Here is a 17,543-nt window from a genome sequence, read left to right as displayed (position 1 = left end):
CAATCATGTCTATTACAACATGAATTATTTATTGAATAGACACAAGGGAAACAGACATAAGACTTTAAACAGACTATTTACTACACAGGAGTCAAACAAAAAGAACTATCAGTAGATAAAATACAGTGCATGATAAAGATACATTACATCGAGCGAAGAAACAGTATAAATTATGATTCAATGTAACTTACTACTGCATTGGTGATGGAGTACACATAGATTTCTTTCACTCAATTCCAGGGGTAAGTATCAATGGAATTTTAGTCCAAACTCCGCTGGAGAAGTCCTGAACATTTCCAGGGTGTGTGTAGGAGGCTCGAAAGTTTGTGTAGCTTTTATAGTTTGTAAAGTGGTGTCTCTCAGTCAGGAATTTCCAGCTTATCTCCCTGCATCTGCTCTCATGCCCAGTTGCTTATTGGGAATTCTACCTCTGGCACCAGAGAGAGAAATAACTCACTAACTTAGTAGTCAGAGAGCTGGCCTGGGTTATCTCACCACTTCATGCTGGGGAGAGAATGTCCAGAGCTATCGCACCACCTGATGGCCAGAGAAGATAAACTCTTCTGTGGTAGGGAGGGATGCCCTACCACATGACTGCCAATCCATCTGTACTTCTTAAAAATTTTACATGCATAAATTTACTGATTAGAACTCAAAAAACTAACTACTAAATCAGATCTGTCCAACTGATCTCTGACCCTTCTCCTGTGATACCTGGATGGCATCAAAAGCATCTGTGGTGGGTTGACCTCGGCTGGATGCCAGGAGCCAGCAGAGCTGCTCCATCACTCCCCTTAACAGCTGGATGGAGATAAAAAAGGATGGAAAAAAACTCACCGGTTGAGATAAGGCAGTTTACTAAAGCAAAAGTTTGTTCATTAACAAGCAAAAAGGAAATGAAAAATAATTCTATCCTCTAGTTCCCATAAGAAAGCACTGTCCGGCCACTTTCCAGGAAGCAGGGCCTCAGCATCCATAGGGGTTACTCTGAAAGACAAATGTTGTAAATAATGAATGTGGCCCCTTGCCCCTCCTTAACTCAGCTTTTATATCTGAGCTGAGGTCATATGAAATAGAGTAGCCCTCTGGCCAGTTTGGGTTAGCTGGCCTAGTTGTATTCCCTTTCAGGATCTTGACCACCCCTAGGCTACTGATGAGGGGCAGAATGTTAGAGACAGCACTGATGCTGTGCCAACACTGCTCAGCAGTGACCAAAACACTGGGGTGTTATCAATACCTTTCAAGCTACCAATACAAAGGATGGAACAGCGAAGGCTGCTATGGGAAAAATGAACTCCATTTAGGCCACACCCAATACAATCTGTCCCCCCTCCTCCACACCATTTGCATCATACACAGATCCCACAGAATTATATATATATAAATAATACATCTATATATATCTTCTAACTATTCCATTTATATTTATTTCTCATTACTGAAATCCTTTCTTACTAACAGTTATAACAAACGACATCCTTAAACCATCTTTATACTCAGCACATAGATGCATACATTTTCATTTACTACTGTCGCCTGTCCTTTCTCAGATAGATATTTTTTTTCCCATTTCATGGTCTTTCTCCATTGCTCCAAATGTTCAGAAAGAGGACGCGACTTGGGCTCCCTTCCATCAATATGGGTGCTCAAGACAGGAGAAGCAGCACACTCAGTCATTGGGCCCCAACACCAGCCCTGCCTGGGTAATCACCGCACTCTCCTCTCCCTCATAAGATTCACTCTTCATCAGTTCATGCCACTCCTGCTACTTCCTGCAACATCCAATTTACACAGAGATTATTTTTCACCCAAGGTTAAATCTCCTTGAAGAACACACCGGGTCTCCCCATACTTCCACATTGCCCACCAAGTACACCGTGGTCCCTGAGCAAAGGTAGTCCCATTAATGGGTTTGCCTTTTCCCATGGGAGGAGAATTCCACACAAACTTCCCCAGCCATTTCCCTGTGTGTAATATAGGAACCTTATCTCCTCCCACAGTATGTAGTGGTTTTGTTCGGGCAGGACCAGAGCAGTTAGCAGATCTTCTGGTGTTAACCAGCCAAGTGGTTTCTGCTAAATTTACATCCCAATACTTCCATGCCCGATTGCCTAACCCTCTTGACATAGTTATCAGCAGTCCATCATACCTCTCAAACATTCCAGAAACATGTGGGTAATAAGGGATGTGATACATCCACTCAATGCATGTTTCTTTGCCTAAGAGTTTATGGGGTGATTTCATAAATGAGTCCCATCGTCCGTTTCCATTCTTTCTGGGGTACCATGTCACCAGAAAATGTGTCTCTCAAGGCCTAAGATGGTGTTCTGAGCTGACATGGCTTACAGAGTATGTTTGCAGACAGTAGTCACCTTAACCATAATGATCATCCAACACTTGCCTTGGTGTGTTCATGGCAGTGGTCCAATATAGTCAATTTGCCAGGCCTCAGCAGATTTAAAACTCACTTTGGCCATCTATTCCAAGGACATTTCACTCATGTGGTGATAAATAAATCCTCCTTTAATTCCCTTAAGGGTCTAAGCTAGCTCAGTCCTTCTCAGGCCTAGGAGGAATATATCAGGAGACAGGAAAAAGGATTCAAAAGAGGCTCTCACCCTTAGCTGCAGTAAGATGTTTATTTCCAGATGGTGTCTGGGGAAAGAGAGGACGTCCCCAGGGGGACAGGGTCTTTTCTCAGGACTTCTGAGGGTGGGGCAAGCTGGCACACAGCCAATGGGGTCAGAAAGGGAAGGAATGGTTGGACTACATGACACCAGCTCCAGGAGTCCCTGACGGGGGAGAAACCATTCCCACAGGGGAATGTAACATCTCCTCCTTTTTTGTTTAAAAAGATACCAAGAAAAACTCTCAAATTCAGTTTGACACGGAGTGTGGGTTTTCCCACCACTTATGATTGGTAGGGAAACCAGATCGCTTTAGGTTTGCCACCTCTATGTGGTTGACTTCTGAGGTAGAAGGTATGAGGCTGTTAATAGCCTTGAAAATCAAACAGCGTAGGATCCCAAATGCTATGGTTACAAGGAAAAGGATAACAAAAAGTAACAAAATTGTTTTAACTACAGAAGTTCACCACCCAGTGAATCCCCATCCCTTGAACAGTTCCTTGATCCAATCTTCAGATTCTTGCTTCACTTGTCCGATCATGTTGTTCATGCTTCGGAGGGCAGCATAGATGTTTGGAGCCTTTGAGGACAGATTCATGCAACAGAGTCCTTCAAATTCCTGGCATTCATGTCCATGCAATAGCAAAAGATAATCAATAGCAGCACGGTTCTGGATCGTGGCCTGTCTGGTAATCTCCTCGTCTTCTAGGAGAGAGCTGATGGTGATGGATGTTAAATTAGCTTGCTTGACCACCCAGCACTCTAGACGGCCCAATTCACCTAGAGCTTTGGCTGCTGCTATCCACGGAAGGAACAGGGATACAGCAACTCTTTTTGACTTTGCCCAATGAAAAATGTCTGAATTACAATTTGGGTCCAAATTGTCAGCACTCCTCTTTTGAATTTTGTGTGCCGATTTGTTTTTGTGAGTCCATTCACTAATTAAAGCTTGGTTGGGTGTCAATACGGACAATCGCCCTATGGTACATGGCCCTCCTAAAAGCCGAGACGGAATTCCTGCCCATGCCCGATCCCCACAAACCAAGAACAATCCCCTAGGGAGGCTTCTGGGACTAGAGTGAGATGGGTTGTCTGCTGCAATGTGGCTTATATTATGACACCACCTCTTTGCAGTAAACTCTCCCCGGCACTGTCTTATGAGGCGGTACTCGTCAGTGCTAGAAGGTTTTGGGATGAAAAAAAAATGGATGCAGTATGTTGCAGGGGAAGAACCCAATAGTTCTAACTCCTGGGGTTCATGAGCTACCTTGGGCAAACCCCGCACCCATTCCTCTAAGGGGTTCATGGCAAACACATCTTGCTTATGATGACCCTTGTGTGGTTGTGGGGTGTGTGCCTCTGGAATTTCGTTGGACCTGTATTTGTCCAAACTTGCTGGGAATTCTCCAGCCTGCAAAGGAATTCCTACCAGACAGGTGGACATAGGGTTCTTAGCTGCTGCAGTGGACAAACATATGTTTTCTTGCTGAAGTGTCTGTGCCAGGGTCACCCAGAAGTTCTGACGCGGCTGAGGGACGATCCATGCAGCTGCCAGACTGTTCAGCATTAGCAGGATGACAACATGGATGGGGTTCATCATAGGGCTGAATGGGCGGTAGGTTTTCTCTAGAAGGGAAAAATAAACATTTTAAAAACATGTTAAAAGGTTCCTGTTTCTGCACGAAGGAATCCACACCTAGGGAGGTTCTTTCTCTTCCATCCGGCGGCATCTTCTCTTTGAAGCATCAGTCACTTGCTTCTCATCCCCTTCTGCTGGAGCTGGATTTTTGGGGACAAAAGGTTTCACCCACTTCTGGGGAATCCACCGAGGGCCTGAGGGAGTAGCCACACATGCATAGCCATGAACCCAGGTCACCAGCTCATAGGGACCTTTGGTTTCCCAAGTTTCAGGATCCCTAATCAAAACCGGTGGACGCTGAGACAATTTGAACTGATTGCCACTGTTAAAATGACGTACCACAGGTGGACTCATGTTTTCAAATGAACAGTTCAGAAAACTGATGGTAAACATGGCTTTGCAGAGCTTCTGCTGTGGAGACATCCATGAAGCCGAGGTGTTCTGCCTAGCCAAAACCTGTTTGAGCATCTGGTGTGCACGCTCAATCACAGCTTGACCTGTGGGGGAGTGGGGGATGCCAGTTTTATGCTCCAATCCCCACTGCTGGATAAATTCTAGGAACTCCTTGGACACATACTCCGGGCCGTTATCAGTTTTGATTGTTTTTGGAATTCCCAACACTGCAAAAGCTTGCACTAGGTGCTGCTTGGCATGTATGGATTTTTCTCCTGCGTGGGCAGAGGCATACACTTCACCTGAATGTGTCAATACTCACATGAGCATATTTGAGGCAACCAAAACTAGGAATGTGTGTGATGTCTGTCTGCCATACCTCACAGCTGCCCAGGCCCCTGGGGTTAACCCCCATGCCCATTGATGGCATGGCCTGGAGCTGGCAGTTTGGACAGGTACCCACGATGGCTCGAGCCTGGCTCCGTGTTAGCTGGAATTGTCGGATCAGAGCCGGCACATTTTGATGGTAGTGTTGGTGACTCAGTTTTGCCTGTTGGAAGACATCAGGGAGATGTGCCTTTTCAACTGGTGCTGCAAGGGAGTCTGCCTGGCGATTCCCCTCTGCGATCTCACCTGGCAAATCAGTGTGTGACCTCACATGCATCACGTAAAACGGGTGCTCTCAATGATGTTCATTCTCTATTTTTTTGAGCACAGTCTGCTCTGCTCTGGACACTACTCCCGCCACATATGCAGAGTCGGTTACCAAATTGATTGGTTCTGAGAACTTCTCAAAAGCTCTTACCACTGCTGCCAGTTCAGCCACTTGGGGGGGATCCCTCCACAAACTCAACATCAGCTTCCCAATGCTGAGTCCGTGGGTTCCTCCAAGTCATCACCGATTTGTTGGAAGCCCCCAATGCATCTGTGAAGACTGTGACAGCTTTGAGTGGTCTCTGACTCATTTTCTCACGAGGAATGAGGTGGAATTTCTCACTGAACAACTTGTGGGACGGGGCATGGACTGATATTTGTCCCCTGTAGCTGTCCAGAGATAATTGGAGACTGGCATTACTCTGCAGCAAATGCTCAAACATCTCTTTGGTCAATCTCTCAGGAGAGTTCTTTCCCTCCTCTGAAAGTCTGACCGGGAGGTGAATACATGCAAAGTCACAACCCGCCAAATCACACAGTCTTATCCTGGCCTTCCGAATCAGCTGAGCTATCAACTCCTGTGGCTCTGTGATGGTCTTGGATCTTTGGTGAGAGAGGAAGACCCACTCTATGATCAAGAGTGAATCTCTCTGCTCCTCGATCCATTGAAAAATCAAACCATGCAGATGTGGCAGTTTTCCTAGAACAATGAACTGGAAAGGCACCTTTGGCTCACACCAGTGACCCTGTCTCTCTGACAAGGCTTTTTGTACCTTTTCGATTACTGTCTTTGCCTCTGGGGTTAGCTCCCTGGGAGACATCAGCTCCTTCTCCCCCTTCAATAAATTGAAGAGGGGTTCTAGATCTTGATTTGTGAGGCCTAGCCAGGGTCTTACCCAATTCAAAGACCCACACAGGGAGTGGAGATCTGCTAGAGTTTTTGGATTGCAACTAATTTCTAGGCTCTGTGGAACAACAGTCCTTGCACTGATTTGCAAGCCCAGGTATTTCCAAGGTGGCATCCTTTGAACCTTGTGCTCCTGTAATTGAAATCCAGCAGAGGTTAAAACTTTAACCACTAGGCCAAGCGTGTGTTGGAGTATAGAGTCATTGGGGCCACACACTAGCACATCATCCATGTAGTGAAGGATGATGGCTTCTTTTCTCTGTGCGCGTATTGGAGACAGTAATGAGGCTACATATTGTTGGCATATGAAAGGACTCGATTTGAGACCCTGGAGAAGGACCCTCCAGTGATAACGCTTCATTGGGGCCTGTCTATTGACAGTGGGAACTGAGAATGCAAACCATGGGACATCTCCAGGGTGCAATGGAATTTGGAAGAAACAGTCTTTGATGTCTAGGACAGCCAATTGCCAGTATCAAGGGAGCATTGTTGGAGTGGGCATTCCTGGTTGGAGAGGTCCCATGTCTTCTACAATTTTGTTAATTTCTCGTAGATCGTGGAGCAACCTCCACTTGTCCTTCCCCGGTTTCTTTATTACAAAGATCAAGAAATTCCAGGGGCTTGTTGTCTCTACAATGTGTCCCTGAGCCAATTGCTCTTCCACAAGCTCCTCAAGCACCTTGTGTTTTTCTTTGCTCAAAGGCCACTGTGCTATCCATCTCAGGGTGCTTTCCAACCACTTTAACTTTTGGGTAGGGTGCTCCACAGTGGCTATTTGCAAAAATCCTGGGGTATCTTAGGAATGACCAATTGGACTCCCCACTGGGACATGGTGTCCCTCCCCCACAGTGGGGCCTTATAATCTGCTACGAAAGGACGGACATGCGCCACCTTTCCATCAGGTCCCTCAATTTGCACCATGTTTTTTGAAATCCTTGCCAATGTGATTCCTCCTATGCCCTGAAGTTTGCCAGCCAGAGGTTGTAATTCCCACTTTGATGGCCACATGCTTTGTGAGAAAACGGTAATGCCCGCGCCTGTGTCTAAAACTCCTGCACTAGGAGGCGCTCTGACCCACAAGCAATGTTGCATGCCATAGAGGGTTTAGGTTGTCCCACCATTTCTGCCCAGTATACGTCTGGTGATTTTCCACCTGCTGTGATCTCTGCTGGGACCGGAATGGCTTGGGCAAGAATTTGCCCCTCTACCAGGTAAAAGGGTGGGTGCATGCAGCGTGCCAACAACATGAGGCCTATTTTTTTTCCCTTAATGGTCATGGGAGCTATCTCAATCTCCAAGGGTGCCTGTGCTGTGTCCCCAAAACCAAAATACTCACTGTCCAATCCCATGTGATAAACCATCAGGTCCTGTGAGATGTTTGACAGGTCCACTGTTATGATCATCCACTCAGTAGATCTCAAATGAAAACCTTTGGTAGTCACGAGCCTGAATCAGCCTGGTGGCTATCAAATCTTGTTAGTTGAACATTTAAGATTTACATTTTTCTGCACCCCCACACCATGTGACCCTCCCTCCCCCTTTTTTTTTAAGAGTGAGGCTCTTGCCAATGTGAGTCCCACTATATATATATCTTTGCCCGTTGTAGTATCAACAGCGGGTACGCGCTGTAAATTCAGGTTTTTTGTTTGTTGAATTTCTTCTGCTTCTGGGTCTGAGGGCAGGTTCTGGCAAAGTGTCCTGGTTTCTTGCAGCAGAGGCAGATGATGCGCTGCTGCTGGTCTGTTGTTATTCGTTGCCTCCTTGGGTTTGGTACCGCAGGTGCTGTAGGCTGTGGGTATGTAGGTCCTGGATTTCTTTCAAATGTACAGAGCATTTCCACCCTCCTTGAACAAGCCTCTGTCATCTGGGACAGATTAGGCAGAGGTTCTAGGGGAAGGCTAAGAATAATTCTACGACAGGTCTTGTTAGCATTCCTTTGAGCCATCTCTTTGATCAGTTCTGCCTGCACCACAGGGTCTTGTACTTGTTGTTCCACCTGTGTTCTCAGACGATCAACAAACTGCAAGAAATTCTCCTTAGCAAATTGTTTAATATTGACATATCTGCCCTTCCCTTCTGTTGTTGGTAGCTGATAAAACATTTTCTCTGCTACATTGCTAATCCTAAGTAAAATTGGCTTGGATAACACTCAAGTTTGTTTTTCTGGACAATGCCAGACACCTTCCCCACAGAGGTGTTCAAGTGTAATATCATGTCCCTCAGTGTCTTTAGCTGCATTAGGGGTTTGATGAATCTCATGTAATAATGTTCTTAAGGCTCTTTTCCACATGTCTTCCCACAGATCATACTCTGAGGGAGATAACAGACATCTAAATAAGTCTTTGATGTCACTGGGCACCATCTTATTGGAATTAAATGTGGCTCGAAACATGCCTTTAAATATTGCATTAGATCTGCCAAATTCACCTTGAATTTTGCAAAGTTCTTTCTTATCCTGGTAGGAAAGTGGCTGGTATTGCCTGGTTCCATGCTTTCTACCAACATATGTGACAGGTTCTACAGAGAAAATGCTTTCATCCACATTTGCCAGAGGTCTTAAAATTTCTGCTGGTCTCCCAGTGTCTGGGGACACTGGGGTTACAATGTTTGCAGTCCCTTGGGGGTTGGGAAGAGGAGACATTCTCTCTCTGTTCCGGCTCGACAACCCAGGCTGTCCCCCTCCCCCCGCTGTGAGGCAATCACAGCCCCTGCCGTGGCTGTAAGGGGAGGGGGGCCCATCCCCCTCCGTGCTGCCGCGGCAGCGGGGAGGGAGGCAGGAGGAGGGGGCATGGGGCAGGGCTGCGGGAGGCCAGAAGGGGTTGGCACTGGAATAGGGGGCGGGGGCAGGGGGAGGGGGTAGGGGGGAGAAGGGGTTATGGGAAGAAGGTCTGAGCACATGGAAGCCACCATTATTATCGGCCACATGGAGAGTGACCCCCAGGGGATCTGCAGCATGGCCAGAGCCCTGGGCCAGCGCTGCACCCCCAAAGGGATCTGTCGGAGAAAAACTTGCTGTGTTAAAGGGGTCCCGGGAGAATGGTAAGCCCGGATATAAGGGAGGGTCAGAGAAAGGATTACATGGGGGGAGTTTTTGCTGCTGGCTAGGTTTGCTTAGCTCTAGAAGATGTTTACGAGCTTGCAAAAATATGGGAATAAATATAGAAGCAGCGTGATCATTATTCTGTACTTTTTCTGTAATAACATTTCCCACGTGGTCCCAGAAAGAAACAGTATCGATCTGTAACAAATCAGCTTCTGTGAATTCATTTTCTAGCCAGCGAACAAATTTTTTCTGCAGCCTTTTGGAAATTTTAACATTAATTAAAAGATCTTGAAGCTGTTTGAATACACTCTTTTGATGAACAGATAGCTGAACGCCCATAATTCGATATTACTGAAAGCTATTTGCTCAAATCCACTCTCCAGATGCTACAACCAGCTGTATAACTCCTGTCTCTCCTATATCCAGAGAAAAAAGGCAGGGAAAACTCCAGGGCTGCGGTCGCGTATTTGTGCAGTTTCTCCAGCCCCGGTGGCACCGGGGGTGTCCCGCAGCCTTGCTTAGCTGCTGGGGTACGTGCCCGGGCCGGGGTTTCCCCAAAAAACACGGCTCCCTGGGCGGAGCGGCTTCAGGGGCCGGCGGGCCGTGGCTGTCGGAAACGAAAGAAAAGAAAAGAAAAAAAGATCCTAGCCGCTGGGTCCTAGAGTCCACCCACCTGCTATACTCCCAAAGGTAAAAATAACTCCCTCCCAGTTTGGAGTTTATTCCCGGGGTAACAGCCAAACGGAGGTATTTACCTGATCCATGGGAGTATGGTGCTGAGTCAGGAGCAACCGAAGGTCCTGTCTTAAGCTCACTCGTGACAGGGCGAAAAATCACAAGCTACGAGCTTATCCCTACCCACTTATAGCAACAGAATGTGGCCAAAGTGCTTAGGGTAATTGAACGTGCCAAAAAGCTTCTGAGACCCCGTAACTGGGTCCCCAGCTCCGCATGGGCTGCGAGAAATTATTCCAACCCACTTGAGCACCAATTGATAAATAAATCCTCCTTTAATTCCCTTAAGGGTCTAAGCTAGCTCAGTCCTTCTCAGGCCTAGGAGGAATATATCAGGAGACAGGAAAAAGGATTCAAAAGAGGCTCTCACCCTTAGCTGCAGTAAGATGTTTATTTCCAGATGGTGTCTGGGGAAAGAGAGGACGTCCCCAGGGGGACAGGGTCTTTTCTCAGGACTTCTGAGGGTGGGGCAAGCTGGCACACAGCCAATGGGGTCAGAAAGGGAAGGAAGGGTTGAACTACATGACACAAGCTCCAGGGGTCCCTGACAGGGGAGAAACCATTCCCACAGGGGAATGTAACAATGTGGCTCACTTGATTGCAGCACGTTTCACATTCACGGGTGACCTGTGTGATAACCTCCATGGTCAGGTCGACCCCTCAGTCACACGCTCATCTGTAGGTTGCATCTTTTCCTAGATGCCCGGATGGTTCATGGGCCCATGAGGCTGTAAAGAGTTCACACTTCTTCTCCCAGTCTAAGTCTACCTGAGCTATTTCAGTTTTGGCAACCTTATCTAGCTATTCCTTGTTTTGATGTTCCTTGGTGGCATGACTTTTGGGCATGTGGGCATCGATGTGACTTTCCTTCAGAGCCACTTTTTCTACCCGTGCAGCAATGTCCTGCCACAATGCAGCACAAGATGGCAGCCATCCTGCCATTTGATGCCCAAGAACTGGATGTCCCTTGCAGGTCCCTTGACCTTGCTTTTCTTTATTGCAAGCCCAGCTATCAGAACATTGTGAACTATTCTTTTGCCCTTCTCAAACACTTCTTCTGCCTTATCACCCCACACAATGATGTCATCAATGTATTGCAGATGTTCAGGGGCATCACCCATTTCCAGTACACTTTGGATCAGTCTGCGACAGATGGTAGTGATGCCAGAATGATTCTTGCTTTTATATTTCCTTCATGTTGTCCTGGTTTGAGGGGAAATGAGTTTTTTCAGGAAGCTGAGGTCAAACCAATCAGTGGTCAGGTTTGAGTGTTGGCACCTTCGGTGGCCACTGAGAGGTTGGACACACCTCTGAGGACACAAGGGGTTAAAAGCAAGGATTCCCAGATGGACTTCCTTTTTTCTGACTCTGCTTTCATCAGAGGAGCATCCTCCCCCTTTCCCTGCCCAGCTGACCAGGCTGGGTGGGAGAGGGGAGCCAGGTGGGCCTGGATGAGGTAGGCCCCGGGGCCCCGGGCGGGGAAGAGAGAGAACGGGACTAGAGTTGAGCCAGCCCCATCCAGGAAGGAGGGGTGGAGAACTTTGGAGGTGCCTTCCGTCCCCCTGTCCCTGTCCCCGTCCCTCCTCGTCCCGTCTCCCCCCGCAGGGAGAAGGTGCCGAGCTGCGAGCTGCGTGTGGGATCTGCTGGAGTCTGCGAGTGCCTGAGCCTGTGGCCTTGCCGGGAGACACAAGCTTTTACCTCTTTCTGAGGCAGAGGAAAACTTTTCCCAGACATTGATTCTCATGGCTGGTGGTTTCAGAAAAGAGGACAGCCTGGGACCAAGATGATAAAGGAAGATGAAAAGAACCCCTCTCGATTGCTAGAGATGAAGAGGAGTGGTCTTTTGGGCTGGACTTTTCTTGCATAATGTTAGCCATAGATGGACCCTGAACTCTCCTGAACATAAATAAGACTGTATTTGGGTGGATGCTTTTTGGTTCAAAACCAAAGACTTTGTGGCCTATTCTTGGAACCCTCAGCCCCAGGGGTAAATGTGGGGGGGACTGTTGTCCCAATATGAGAAGATGGCTGGTTTTTGGTACTTGTCCAAACATCCTTAAAAGAGCCCTTTATGCGGTTTTGGTCCATGGATGGTGGTGAGAGCACTGGACATGGAAAGGAGAGTGTCACCCTGGTAGAATTCTCCGGGTGGTGCCATGGGTGACATGGGAACACGGGAGGGTGGACCTGTGTTTCCTGTGGGGGGTCTGTGGTGCAAGAGAGACTCCTCTCTCCCTGGATGGATTGAAGATTGTTTTTTTAAGGGATGATGACTTGGATTGGGAACCCAGGGTTGTGGAAGGTTTAAGCAAGTAGATGAGGGTAATGTGCAAGTGTTAACTGTTGAGCATGTAAGGGATGGAAATTGGGGGGAGGAGAAGAAATGTTCTGGGAGGTTTTCTATTCTGCTTTTGGGTGTTTGGGTTTTCTTGTCTATTGTCTGTTGTTATGTAGGTTAATAAAGTTGTCTTTCTATTTCAAGTTTTAGGCCTGCTCTGCTCTGTTCACCACCACATCTCACAGTAGTTCATTAGGAAAAATATACACTCATGGGTGCACTGGCATTTTGGCCAGCTTCAACCCATGACACATGTATATATTCTAGCTATAATGTTGTATAGTTATATAGTTCCTACCTAGCCGCAGTACTTTTCCTTACCTTTTCCCTTCCCTGATAGGCAGGAAGAAAAAACATGTTCCAGAGGCTCCAAGCTGGAGGTCCAAGGCCCCTATTCTATCTTGGCTCTTCCTGGGAGCCAAGGTTGAAATCAGCTCTCCAAGACACATTTCTGTAAACAAAGTGCAGTCCCTATCTGAGGGGGGAGGATTTAGATAAGGTTGAACTGGAGGGGAATTACCTCACCACTTACATCTCTAATTGGGGATTTTTGTCAGTTATGCTAATTTGCTAAACTTATGAAACTCTCTTCCTTTTCCATATCTGCCCCTTGGAGGCCTCTAATAAAGACCAGCCTTTATATTACTTCCTATACTAACATTGCCTTCAAAGTATCTTGTTTTATTCCTGGGTCTTAAAAGCATCAGTAAGGCTGTTTCCACTCCCAGGGCAGTCGATTCAAGGTGTATTGCACACCTCTCCAAGTGAAAGGAAACTGTAGTCAACACTCTGCTGCCAAAGGAATTGAGAAAAATGCATTGGCAATGCCAAGTGCAGCATACCACCTGGCTGCCTTTGACTCCAGTTCATATTAGAGCTCTAACATGTCCAGTACAGCAGCACTCAGTGGGGGCATTACTTCATTCAGGCCACGATGGTCTACTGTTAATCTCAACCCTTGCAGGGGAAAATGGGCAACTGAATACCAGAATCAATATGATTTCAGCAGAAGCCACTTTATTGTTTACATTCAAGTCCAGTTATACATTCTAGGACGACTGTTCCACTCGTACAGGTCTCTCTCAATTGGCTAAGCCACTTGTTCACAAGGCAGGCACACATCCTTCAGGTCATCTAATTGGTCAAGCGTCCATCATCACGTTGTGTGTCCTCTATCTAGGTTTTGCATTTTTTGTAGACAGTTTCTCACACTGTTTGTTCTTATTTTTAGTCCTGTTGTTGCCTTAGTAGCCTTGATGAATTCCTGAGAGCTCTGCAAACAAGATTGCAGGTGGCTTGTTATCTACAAATATTTTGGCTGGTACACAGAATGGCCTAAGTTATTCAGATACATTGCTACACACCCTCCATCAGACTTTTGCACTGGCCACATGGGACTATTAAGAGAAGTCTTGTTGATCGCTCCTTGGCTCTCCTTATCCACCTTTTCTTTGTCACTTCTGGGGGCAATTACTGTAGTTGTTGTTTGGGTCTTTATCTCAGCCGTAGTGTCCTCAAATGCAGTTTGGGTCCCTGCCTCAGCCACACTCTTCTGACAGTACTGAACTGTGGCTCAATAGGCATAGGCCAGGCCCTCGTACAGGGCAAGAAGCTGCTGGGTTTCATCAGGGTAGGTAAGGCACCCTTCTATCAGGTGACGCGTCAGTTTGCCAGGCTTCATTGCCTGTTCAGCTGTAAAGTCCCCAGCAATGGGAGGTGATTACTCTAGGAACCTGCTCAAATCCTTGCACACGCACTGCCATCCAGCGACCAGCTGCTTCAGGGCACATTTCAGTACCTCCTCACCTACAGTTTGTTTTGTCTCACAGCAGGATGACACCAGATTCCACAAACCCCATAGGGTGCCAACAGTATTAGTTAATAGTATAAATAGTATTCAACAGCTTACATAAGGATGAACAAGGAATGCAGCAGCCTGCATTCTAAAACCATTCACATCAATCCCAGGTAAGGAGAGGGAGATGTCTTCCCTCATTGTCCCCAGAAAGTAGCTCCCCCAGCACAACAAAGCCATCAATGTCACAGCAAAGCACAGAGCCACTGTTTGTATTAACATGTTCCCAAACTCAACAAAACAAGGACATAAGCAGTGCACCTGAAAAAATCCATGTCCCGCACAGGAGCTTGCTACTCAGTAACTACTCTTATTGTGGCACGCAAGATCTATACTTGCTGTTTTTCTGGCCCATGATGGGCACCAAAAGGACTGTGATGGGTTTATCTTGGCTAGAGGTCAGTTGCCAACCAAGCCACTCTATCACTCCCTGTCTTGGTTTGAAAGACAGGTGTCTACTAAGGAAGGCAGGAGCCTCCTTTTCAGTGGAAAATGTAATGCCCTTCCTTTCGAATTCTTACAATTTTGAAATTAAGGGGCTCTCAGGCAAAGATATCAGAATAGGAATAACAGTTTTTTACTAGTATGTATAACAAGGCAAACAAACAACATAACTATGGCAGTAACAACAAACAGAACCAGAAACTTCAATAACAGCCTTCTCAGCTGCAGGCACTTTCCCCTTTGGTGTAGTGATGCTCACAGCTGGCAGGGGCACTCATGGCTCCTGGTGGGCAGGACAGGTGGGATGATTTCCCCAAGGCTGCAGGGGGCCCGCCGGTGCAAGTTGAGAGAGCATGTGGTAATGGTGACTGAGACAGGAAGGGATAGAAGAAAAAGCTTGCTTCACAAACCCCCTAAGGAAGCCAGTCCTGGTGCCCCAGCAGGACTCCTGGAAGTGGCAAGCTGGAATGGCAGGAATGAGCAAAAATCCCAGGGTGGTGGATGAGATGTATCAGAAGCTCCACAGCTGTAGCTGAAACTGGGACGTCTCAGCAGGCAGGGGATGTGGGGCTACAGTGTAGCGAAAACTTGGAGCAGTGCCGAAGAAGCGATGGGGCGGGGCAGAGGAGACCCAGATGTGAGCACGGCAGGGAAAGGTGTGCTCGGGATCCCGGGCACCCGAGCAGATGGTGACAAGTCCCTCTTTTAGTGAGGTAGGTGTTAATAAGGTCCCAGTTCAGTGGCTGCTTTCACAAGCAGAGGCTCACCCCACAGCAGAAGAAACAGGACCAGACTGGACTACGACTGTGGCAGCAAATTCCCTCCCTCAAGCAGCAGGTCCGACTGTCATCCTCCTAAGCAGAGAGCTAGCAGATGCCCCAGCCCCTCCTTTTAACAACCCAGTTCTCAGTATCTCTGCCCCTCTTCGAGAAACCCTCAGATAAAAGAAGTGCAGCCAGATGTTCTCCTCCCCTGAGCTTGGCCTTTTCTTTTGTTTTTCCCAAGTACCCAGTCGTTACTGTTTCCTAGCAACTTATGGGACAAAATTCCCTAAGTGAAAAGGAACAATAGGAAAGAACATAACCCTCAACACTCCCCCTTTTCAGCTGGACAGGAGAGATAAAATAAAATGGAAAAAAATCGAAGATTGAGATAAGGCAGTTTACTAAATCAAAAGTACGTTTCATAAAAACAGAGGGGAAAAAATCCCATACAAATTCATTGTCTATTTCCCATCAGGAAGCACTCTCCTGCCACTTCTCATGAAACAGGATTTCAGCACTGGTATCGGTTGCTCCAAAAGGCAAATGTAAATAACAAAATGCCCTCACTTCTTTGTCCTTAGTTTTTATCTGTCAGCTGATGTCATACGGTATAGAATATCCCTCCGGCTAATTTGGGTTAGCTTTCCTGGTTACATCCCCTCCCAAGATCTTGCCCAACCTGAGCTGACTAATCTGGGCCAGAATGTTGGAGAGAAAGCTGTCCTGGTTAAGGACAAAATTAGGGGAAAATCTCCACAACTCCCTCCCCCACCACCGGGTTCGGGAGGAATTTCCTCAGAGGAAAAGTGGAAAAAAATTGTTTATTGAGAAACAATGAAAAAAACACTCCCCAACACAAGGAAAACAGTCCGAGATGACAACAAATGTTTTCACCAGTCCAAGAGAGGGTGAGCAGTCTCTGCTGGGGAGGGTGCCAAAGCTTCTCTCAGGTGCAGACTCCGGGGGGTTTTCCCTTGATGTTCCCGAATCAGGGCCCGAATCAGGTCCGATGTCTTCAGGGAAGGGAGGAAGGAAAGAAGGGGAAAGACAAAAGCAGAAAAATGGCAAAAAGCAAGCAAAAAAAGCAGAAAGCAAGAGAGCAAAGCCAGCAAAGCAGCCTAAAGCTAGCAGCAAGCAAGCCAAAAGCAAGCAGCCGGGGGAGGGGCTCAGCTATAGACAAAACAAACTGAGAACATGGGAACAGAAACACACCATTTGGGATACAAAGCATGAAAATGTCCTGTCACCCCAGGACAAAAGCACTGATGCTGTGTCAACACCGCTCAGCAGTAGCCAAAACACTGATGTGTTATCAACACCTTTCTAGCTACCAATGCAAAGCACAGCACTGTGAGAACTGCTGTGGAGAAATGAACTCTAGATGAGCCAAACACAAAACAGCATTACTGGAGACTGATAGTCAGTTTTGGGTATCCTTTTGTTATAAATACATATTATATTATTGACTTTTCACAAGTATTAAGATGAATGCTATATGTATAATTTTAAAATGGTTTTGCTGTATGGATATTGTTTTTATTTCTGCTGTTAGCAAAAATTAAGCATAGTAGTGATAGCTGATATAGTATGCTTGAACTGTCTGCTTGGTTGGGATAACATCCAGTGAACATATGATGGAGATCCTGCTGCTGACATACCAGCTATCAACACTTACCATCTGTGGAAAGTATGGACCAAGGACCAAACTGGAGGTGATAATGAAGTAGGACTAAAAAACACAGCTAAGAAGCATCCATGCTCTAAAAAGACGGACCCAGGGAGGGGCCATGCTAAACAGTTCCTGGAATATGTAAACTAGTTTGTGGGAAAGTATGAATATGCATATCGGTTTAGAAATATGCAACACGCTGATGTAATAGAAAAGGTATTAAAGGAGTGTCTCCAAAGATAGTAGGTGTGCTTTTGGCTGAATGTCAACCACTCAGTCATTAACCCTTTGCTTTATCTCTGTCTCCTATTCTATTTTATTAAACTTTTAAAATTTTACCAGGAAAGTGAATGTCGTTTTTCACAACTGGGGGCCTCGCCCAGGATAAACACCTAGCCTCCGAGACTTCAGGGGACACAGAGCAAGGAGGCACGCCCCGCTGAGTTCAGCGGCCCGCTCCATCTCTTCTGGCATG

The 17,543-nt window shown here is 46.8% G+C and overlaps 1 protein-coding gene across 10 annotated transcripts in view; it reads right to left on the bottom strand.

The window, feature by feature from the left end:
- Window positions 1-17,543, bottom strand: part of LOC134564999 (uncharacterized) — a 145,229-nt gene that overhangs the window by 27,739 nt on the left and 99,947 nt on the right. For 4 of the 10 annotated variants that reach the window (XM_063424348.1, XM_063424349.1, XM_063424347.1 and 1 more), the window contains exon 2: window positions 192-4,253. The exons of 4 other annotated variants lie outside the window; for them this stretch is intronic. In XM_063424348.1, the coding sequence (XP_063280418.1) occupies window positions 3,091-4,253 (1,163 nt within the window). In that variant the 3' untranslated portion in view covers window positions 192-3,090. Of the gene's footprint in view, window positions 1-191; window positions 4,254-12,598; window positions 13,610-17,543 lie in introns of those variants that run through there. 2 more of the 10 variants (XR_010083743.1, XR_010083747.1) reach the window with 2 other exon arrangements.

Source organism: Prinia subflava (genome assembly GCF_021018805.1).
Source record: "Prinia subflava isolate CZ2003 ecotype Zambia chromosome W unlocalized genomic scaffold, Cam_Psub_1.2 scaffold_31_NEW, whole genome shotgun sequence".
NCBI lineage: Eukaryota > Metazoa > Chordata > Aves > Passeriformes > Cisticolidae > Prinia > Prinia subflava.
Note: the sequence above shows the minus strand (reverse complement) of the source record. Positions and strands in the feature narration are given on the sequence as shown.